Genomic DNA, 9,496 nt, shown 5'->3' on the forward strand with positions numbered 1-9,496 from the left:
AAGATTTAAAGTCACATAATCAGGATTCAGTAGAACACAGTTGAGACTTTGTGGAATTTAGTTTGAGTTTCACATTAAAGTAAATATATATATATAAATCACTTTGACTTCATTTCAGAACGATGACTTAAAATGTGACTTCCGACGTATTTAACAGAACAATAAAAACCTTTAACTGTTTAGAAATGGTCAGAACACACAAAAATCAAGATGCGTGTGTGTGTGTGTGTGTGTGTGTGTGTGTGTGTTTTTGTGAGCTTGGGCACCATCTGCTGTTCCCAACAAAAAAAAATAAAAAAAAATTACCCCAATCACCCAGAACTTGGTTAAATGTGGTAAAACAGGACCGATATTTACTGTACCTGAGAGTATACGAGAAGGATTTTCAAAATAAAATGATAATAATTTTTTTTTTAAAGTTATACGGACAGCAGGAGTTTCAGTTGATGTTATTCATTTGTTTAATTAATGCACCTCCACCTCGTGAGTCTCCTCCGAGGGTCTTCCGTCGGCGAGCTCGGGGACGCGGCTCGTCTCTAAGATGCTGAAGTCGCTGTTTTCGTTTAAATCTCCGCCGGATACGTTCGAGCCGACGTCCAACGAGTCGCTGAGGTCTCGGAGGTCAGAGAGGTCGGAGAGGTACGGCAGGTCTTTCTCCGCCGAGCAGCCGTTCATCTGCAGGTCCAAAATGTTCCTGCTGCACGCGTCCACGTCCGACCAATGAGAGACGTCGACGTTGGGGGGGGTTTTCACTCCGTCGCACACTTCCTCCTCTTCCTCCTCCTCTTCATCGCTCACCTTAACGATGCTCTCATTGGATGACGGCAGTGACTGGCTGTCCTCGTCGCTCTCCTCTTTAGTCAGATCCACTTCCTGCTGCTCGGCCTGGTCTCGGTCCTCCTCTGGGACCCCGACCACGTGTTGACCCACCTCGGGGACTTCAGGCTGAGGTGTCGTCTCCTCTTCTTCTTCTTTCAGCAGTTCGTCGCTAGTTTCCTTCTCCGGCTCTCGATACTCGTCTGGTGTGCCGTTCTCCTCGGGACGGGTGACATCTGTAACGAGGCGTTCGCTGACCTCAGAGGCGACGTGATTTTCTAAAACCTGATTTTCGGAGGAGACGTCTTCCTCAGCGTCTTCCTCGGCGTCTTCCTCGACACTCTGCTCATTCGAGTCTGTAAAATCTAAAACATAATTTGCACATTTTTCTGCGAGTTCACAGCTGATCTTTTCTAGATTCTCCATCTCCTTCAGGTCAGTAAGAAGAGAAACCGTCTCCTCTATTGTCTCTGTCGTCTGCTCTATTGTCTCTGACGTTTCCTCGGTAACGGTGCGCTCCTCCTCAAACCCGTAGTTCTCCTCAAAGCCGTCCCCCATGGGCGAGTGCACCTCCACGGGAGTCTGGATCTGACAGCTCCTCGGCTGAGTCTGTTCTGAGAGGCTGAGGCTGTCGGGCGATCCGTCGCCCAGGAAGAAGCTCGCCTCTGTCGGGCCGAAGTCCTCGACGACGGCCTCCAGGTGGTTCTGTTTCTGGAGGACTCTTATCGACGGTCTCTCTGCTGTGTCTCTGTCGTGGATCTCCAGTAAACCTTCGAGAGGGTCGGGGTCGGCGCAGGGCAGCAGCTCGGGTCTGACGGTGTCTTCGGTTGGTTGATGAGGAGCCGGACTGAGGAGCAAAGAAGCCAAAAAACAACAAGTTAATTCCACATTCACTAAACTTTACACGATCAGTGAGTTTAAATAAAGCGATCACGTCTTCTTTGTCCACGCTCCTTTTCTTAAACTCGGCTTCTCCTCGTGTTCCCTTCAGGTACATTTGAAACATTTTGCAGATGCTTCCCCACGAGGTTCTTTAGTGTTTTATCTGTCTGCCCACAAACACCCACATGTTTGTTTGAATCCCACAGCTCATGATTCAAGATTCAAAAAACTTTATTGACCGTCACATCGAACAAACATGTCAGTGGTGTGGAACTTCTTCGGAGTAAATGAGACACATAAAACACAAGCCATCTGTAATCTATGCAACGGGAGCATCTGCAAAAAGTTTCAACATGTCGACATTGATCGGATCGCTCACTAATTACATAAAATGCTAAATATCGGCTGATCCGATATAGCCGATCAGATTGGTGTAAAGCCTAATATTCACTACATTTAGGTCCATGAGAGTCCTCTCTGTGATAAACAGGTTAGCTCATATCGCTGCTCGTACCTCTCCATGGACTCGTAGGAAACCGTCAGACTCGGCTCTTTGATGGAGTCGTCCTCCTGAGCCTGAGCAAAGCCCCGATTGGACGAGGCGTAGGTGAGGATGGCGTCCGTCACCGTGTACGGAGTGTGTCCCTGCACGCAGTCCTGGATGTGACCGACGGGCAGCTGGGTCTGCAGGAAGAGGTGCAGCTGGCTGTCTGACAGGCACACGGTCATGTTCACCACTCTGACAGTCAAACAGAAACACGGACTGATGTTTAAAAACGGCAGATTGAGAGACGATATCGAATCTATGGAGAAAAACAAAAAGGACGAGAACTGACTTGTCCAGAAAGGCCTGAAGTCCTTTCCTTCTCCTCTCCAGGAAGTCCTCGTTGCTGAAGGAGAACAGAGACTTTCCTGGCAGCTCTGGGACCGGCCTGCACGGAAGAAAACAAACTTTATTTATACAGCAGATTTCATACCTTCATTCACCTTCATACAGGTTCATGTAGTTTAAAGTGCTTCACAGCTGATTGACAAGCTGATAATGAGACAGAACAAGTGGAAGTAAAATAAGAGAGAGTAAGACAAAAGGTTTATTAGAAGTTAAAATAAAATTTAAAAAAGGTTAAAATAGATTAAAAAGACAAAAAAAAAGTCTACTTACACCAAACCTGCATTTTTCTGCAGTTTCTTTTTGAGCCAAACAAACTCGCTGTAGCGTCGCCGCACACAGGAAGTCTTCGCTGTGAAGGCTTTACTGTTGGTCTGTGAATGGAAACAGAAAGGTGTGTGTTATAATTTATAAGACTACACCGTGAGCTAATGTTAAAATACCATTAAAGTTTAAAGATGGTGATATTATCTATTTTACTTTTTCACATCAAAATGCCAACCCCTGCTGCTGAAGAAAGATAGATAGATAGATAGATAGATAGATAGATAGATAGATAGAGGAAGTAAGTAAGGAGAGAAGGACGGAAGGAAGGTAAGGAGGAAGGAGGGAGGGAGGAAGGAAAGGAGTAAGGAAGGGAGGACAAAGGAAAGAAGGAAGGAAAGGAGGGAGAAAGAAAGAAAAAGTGGAAGGGAGGAAGGAAAGGAAGGAGGGAAGAAAGGGGGATGGAGAAAGTACAGACACAAGGAAGGAAGGAAAGGAGTAAGGAAGGAGGGAGGAAAGGAGGAAGGAGGGTAGGGAGTAAGGAAGGAAGGAAGGAAAGGAGTAAGGAAGGAAGGAGGGAAAGGAGTAAGAACAGAGGGAGGGAGGAAGAAAGGAAAGAAAGAAGCAAGGAAGGATGGAAGGAAGTGAGGAAAGAAGTATAGAAGGAGGGGAAGAACAAAGGAAAAATTAAAGAAAGAGGGAGGCAGGAAGGAAGGAAGGAAAGAAGGAAGGAAGGAACAGTCAAAAGAGACGGGGTCAATTTGACCCAGGTGGACGACAGGAGGGTTAAACACTTGATGCTGCTGATAAAAACCCATCAGTATTATTAACTGTTGCATTGTGACTTGTTCCTTCATTAATACACACACACACACACACACACACACACACACACACACACACACGCTGCCTGAAATACTCCCTAAAGCAACAAATGTGTATTCATCCACAGCTGAAAATAGTTCCCAACAAATGCAGTGATTTTCCAACATTAGCTAAAAGCTTCAGAGCCCAGCTGTTACTGAGACTCTTTAATGATGATGTCATGATGTTTGATTTCCATCTTTAGCAGGAACCAAAAGGAGAAGTAGGAACACTGTTGGTTTTGGGTCTGTTTTGGGGGGGTTTGTTACTTAATCTTACAACCAGTATTGTGAGTGTAGTGAGTCAGGCTGCAGCTGTTGTGACTGTTGCTGAGCTAACACGTCGTCACATGTCAGATTTGTTCCAGTAAAGTGTGACAGTCCGCTGATGTTTGCACTTCTGACGAGACCTAATCAATTAGACGCCCTGTGTCATTAAAGCAGATTCCACTGGTAAATAAAAGTGTCATTTCTTCTGTCCTGTTTTATCTGTAGCTGTGTCAGGTCTGTTTTTAGAAGCTTTAAGTTAAAGTGTGCAGATATTACTGTTTCATTGTTTGTATCTCTGTTATAAAAGGTTGTAAATAACTAGAACATAGTTGAGAATGGATCAAACACTGGGAGCTTTTTATGTACCTCACATTTAAATAATAATATTTTTTTTTGGTATAGCACCTTTCATACGAGAAAAGCAGCTCAACGTGCTTTACAATAAAATACATTACAGAAGTCCTTCACATTAAAAAGAGCCTAAAAAAGAACACAACTAAAGAAACATGAATTTAATAAAAGACTGGAAATAAAAATAGTAATGATTTTAAAATAATATAGAGTAAAAGTACTCAACAGTTTTTACCCGAGTGCTATTTAAGTTATAAACCTATTAACTGTGTAATAGTGTAAACTGAGTATGCACCTCGAATGAGCCTGCATGTTTAGTTAAGTCTGTAACTCTAATCCTTGTTCCTATTTTTTATTACTCCAACTTTTATAATCTCTTTTTTTTATCCATAGTATATTTAAAGTGTCTCAATGTCTGTTGTATGTATATTATTTTTTTCTGTTTTCTGCTGTGTAATGACAATAAAAGGCATTGAATTGAACTGAACTGAATATAATAAAGTAAAAATACAAGCTTTTAAAAGTAGTGCATCAGTGTGAAGATGACTAATAGAAAACTGAGTTAAAGGTTAAAGTGAAGATGGTTTTTTTTTTTTTTTTTTTTTTTTTTTTAGTTTTCTTTAAAAAAATATTTAGCAACCTAAATGACATACGATCATGTGAGGTCACATGATCTCCTCCCAATTTCATGAGTCAACAGCCACACATCCGTCTATGCGTTGGGAACCTCTCGAAACTGCTGACACAGCGTTCTTAAACACAGACTGCTGCCAAGACGATGACAACAACATCATCATCATCCTCATCATCATCACCTCCTGTCTGAACACAATGTAAGGAAGCTCTGAATGCTCTCACAGAGATTAGCTTAAACTGGGCTGGAATCCTTATTGAGCTGGTGTTATCTGGAGGTTTGAGGGGATGCACTGCTGCTGACTCCTGTGATGACTCTTCTGAAGTCAAGATAAAGGCTTCATAGAGAGCTGAGTGGTGTGGCTAAAGTGTCAATATTATAATGGGTAATTCTCATCTGAAGGGAAACTCTAAAAGCATCACCAAAACATTTCACAGGAAGTTCACCAACAGAACTGAAATCAGCCCCCAAATGTGAAACCCTAACCCTTTAAAATCCAGGTTAAAAACATTTCTCTCTTTATGTATTTATGATTGAACTCTTCTTTAAAAGCACTTTAAATCTTAATCTTTAATTTGCAGTTGTATGTTCTTTTATTATTTTTAAGCAAATCATTATTTGATGCTCTGTTTTAGTCTGTCTTCTTCTGCTTCTTTTTTTTAAATTGTATGTATTCTTCCTGTTTATTTAGTTTCTGTGTAAAGCACACTGAGTTGCTCCTTCCTTGCCTTACAAACACAAACACCATTCAGCCAGAACACTCACTGTCTTTAATACTCACATGTAGGAATATCTTAAAGTCAACATGTGAATTCCACGAGCCTTCGTTCTGAATGCGGGGATCTTGAACCCGCACTGCGACAAACTCCTGCAGAGCAAAAAAAAAAAACAAACAAAATAAGAAGACAAGTTTCACAAGTATTTAAAAAAGGAAAGAGACATACTGCTGCAGCGTCTCTAATAGATCAACATGTAGACATAACACATGCCTTCTCTACACGGAGACTAACTTCCTCAAATGCTCTTAAACAACATCAATGGAGGAATTGTTCTTTGGCATTTCAAGATTCAAGAAGGTTTACTATCACATGCACAGCAACACAACACATGGACATATAGAAGCTCTACTGAATATAATCTGCCTTTTTTTAGCTCTATTTTTAATTAGAGCAGTATAAAATAAAATGAGAGGGTTTATATTGTACATGAGAGGTAAATAAATGCATGTTTAAACAGAAGAAAGGAGTTTATTTTTAGGTTTCTGCCTCATAAGACATTAATTTTAGTGTTAAATTTAGAAAGAAAAGAAAAAAAAGACCCATCAGGAGGTTACTTACATCTTCTTCTTGATTCCTGATCATCCTACCGAGTGCTGCACTGCACACACGAAGAGAGAAATCAATGAGGAAAAGATGATTAATCAATTTATCTGGATGAAAAACACTGGTACACTGTAGATGTTTTATTTCTGAGATGATGACTCATCCTCTAAAAGAGAAGCTGCCAACTGAGTCACTCTCACTGCTGTTTCTCTTTAACGCTATAAAAAAATACCCAAAATATTTGGATTCTTGAGAGACATTTCAAACATTAACTAGCAGTCGCCCCTCCTTAAATTCAGAACAAATTCCCCAGTTTGCAGTCCATTGTTCAGTACAGCTGGCAGACCAGTATCACCCCATTGTAAGGCTGGTGCAACACTTCTATTTGCCTCTGCTTCCCTTCTGAGATAGAGAAGTAGTTATTGTATTGGCACACTGTGTTCACAAAGAGGCAGGAGTGACATACCAGAAACAGCTGGCATTCATTTCATCTGTCAAGAGCTTTTTATGGGTATCTGACAGTAGTTTTGTCTAGAAAATAGGCCTGCAGCTAACTAATTGTTTTATTATGGATAAATATGTCACTATCTGGTTTATAACATGCCCAAGATAACAGTCAATAAATCCATATATCCAAATGATAAATCTAAAAAATGATTAGTCATCTACTATAAAATGTCAGAAAACGCAAGAAAAAACATTCACAGAGCCTAAATGTCTTCTTTGATCCAGCCAACACTCCTAAAGTCACAGATATTCAGTTTCTAATGAAATATAGCAGGAAATAGGAGTAGGTGTGGCATTTCCCCTTCCTCTTCATGAATAATAGATAGAATAAAATAGTTACATCAATAGATATAATATACTGATTGGTGAACATTAATCATGCACTAATATCTACATGGGTTTACAGCTGCAATGATTAGTCGATTAGAAAATGAATCTGCAACTTTTTTGGTGAATATATGACTTGTTTTTGAGTCTCTGATCGAAGTTTCCTGACATTTTAATTGAGGAAATAATTGACATATTAATCATAATGAAACTAATCTTTGGGTGCAGCTCTCTACATGGGTTTACAAACTGAAATCAGACAATTATAACTCACTCTGTCAGTTATTTACTCTATGAATTGATCAGACATTTGATTTTGACAGTTTATTATTAAAAACAACAGACAGAAGTCAACATGTTATGATTGAGTGTTAAATCATCCAGTCATCTGACAGTGTGAATATAAATTAATATAATATAAAGTGACAGCATCTTTTAAAAAATGTCCATCTAACGTACTGATGACGTAAAGAACACTAACGGCTGTTTTAACGGCTGTTTAATGATTTGACTCTTTTTTTTAATGACTAAAAAGCGATTCATCGATTATCAAAATAGTCCGAGATTAATGTTATAATTGACAATTAATCCACTAACTAAACTAAACTTTCACTTTCTTCTACTATAACCACATGTACTGATATTGTAACAGCTTTTATTTATATTACCTTTAAAATAAAAAGTATCAGCTGTACTTTTAGATAGTTTTAACGTGTGCGAATATTTAAAAATAACAGACAGAAGTCAACATGTTATTGTTGAGTGTTACTTCATTCAGTCATCTGACAGTGTGAATATAAACTGATATAATACGTCCATCTAATGTACTGAAGACAGATAATAACGTATAGAACACTAACGGCTGTTTCAAAACGTCCATAACGTATGATAACCAACGTAAAGAACATTAACGGCTGATTTAACGGCCGGTTAGTGTTCTGGCCTGAGTGATAAACACTTCAGAGCTAACGGCTAACTTAACGCCCAGTCAGGCATTACTTACTTTCACGGAGTGTTTGTTAGCTGCTGAAGGGGGGAAATATCCAGCCGGCTGCCACTGCTGTTTGTTTGTTATGTTGTCGTCCTGTTGCTTGTCGACGTTTCTGCTCCCTCAGAGTCTAAAGTCCTCCGGTCCAGAGGCTCCAGAGGCTTGCTGTAACCCCGACTAGCTCCTATCTCCATTTCGCAAGTCACACAACACAAGCACCGCCACTGCGTCACACGCATGACGTGCGCGCTTCCGGTAGTGTGCGCGCACGCGTAAAAAGGAGGAGGGACGAGGAGGGGGTACAACATCCATCCCCCAAAAACAAACAAATACACAATGCTTATCATCTAAATCAATTTCTAAGTGGACTTTTAAAAAAACTTACTATCTCATAATTTTGACTCATGATGATTTAAATGTTTTATTTCTGTAATTTCCTTATAGTTGAAAGAGCATAAGTAGGGGAGACTGGGGATAGTTGTAACATTTATGACATTTCTGTCTGCAGCTCCGAGTTCTTTTAAAACAGTGCTTTCAAAATGTGACACAAACTAGTGGCAAGTGTCTGCTATTTAATGGCGTAGGTGTTATCTCTGCAACACAAACAGAAAATGCATGGTTTAGTCTTAAACATAAGGAGTGACATTATTTTTTAGGTGTTATGTCTTATATATATTTTTTAGACACTGGGGTGCACTTTTACTGGCACTTTTTTGCTTTTTTAAAGATTATTTGTTACATTTATATACTTATATTTGTTTTATTAGTACAACTTTTGGGTCTTTTTAGTAATAAGTTTGTTTTGTTATTTTAGGTTTTTTCCCCCCCACTGGATAGTGTTTCTATGTGATGTTACATCTCTCTCTCTCTCTCTCTCTCTCTCTCTCTCTCTCTCTCTACACACACACACACACACACACACACACATATATATATATATGACTGTATAAATTCTAATCTGTACAATAATAATATCAAACTCAGGTATATTACCACTTAACACCAATATTACTCTTGTACATAATGTGACTTAGTATTCTTAGGCTTCGATAATAAATAAAGACATTTTTAAATTAAGGTATTTTTTATAAATTAATGAAAAAAAGAAGAAACCCTCCACATTAATGTAGATAAGTGTGTAAATGAGGGGTTTGTTTATATTTACAGGGGGGCGTGCCATCCCATTGATCCATGCGCGCTCCCTGCGTGCACAGATCTACACATCATGCCCGCGCAGCTCGTCCGTCTGCATATATCAATCCCTCCGCTGTGAGATCTGCGCAGCGCCGCCATCTCTCTCTCTCCGGCTGCCTTCTCCTCTTTCTCCTCCTCCTCCTCTTTCTCCTCCTCCTCCTCTCTTACCAGACGAAGGGGCGGAAACGA

At 40.1% G+C, this 9,496-nt stretch overlaps 1 protein-coding gene across 1 annotated transcript; it reads right to left on the reverse strand.

Moving 5' to 3' along the window:
- Positions 1-351: 351 nt before the first annotated feature.
- On the reverse strand, positions 352-8,292 carry snx11 (sorting nexin 11). The gene is made up of 7 exons (XM_053341455.1): positions 8,129-8,292; positions 6,307-6,346; positions 5,751-5,837; positions 2,861-2,961; positions 2,535-2,630; positions 2,213-2,437; positions 352-1,663 (listed from the first exon to the last, which is right to left on the reverse strand). Exons 2-7 carry the CDS (start codon positions 6,328-6,330, stop codon positions 466-468), a joined length of 1,731 nt encoding a protein of 576 aa, XP_053197430.1. The 5' UTR covers positions 6,331-6,346; positions 8,129-8,292; the 3' UTR covers positions 352-465.
- Positions 8,293-9,496: the final 1,204 nt, after the last annotated feature.

This window comes from Scomber japonicus, chromosome 20 (genome assembly GCF_027409825.1).
Source record: "Scomber japonicus isolate fScoJap1 chromosome 20, fScoJap1.pri, whole genome shotgun sequence".
Classification (NCBI taxonomy): domain Eukaryota; kingdom Metazoa; phylum Chordata; class Actinopteri; order Scombriformes; family Scombridae; genus Scomber; species Scomber japonicus.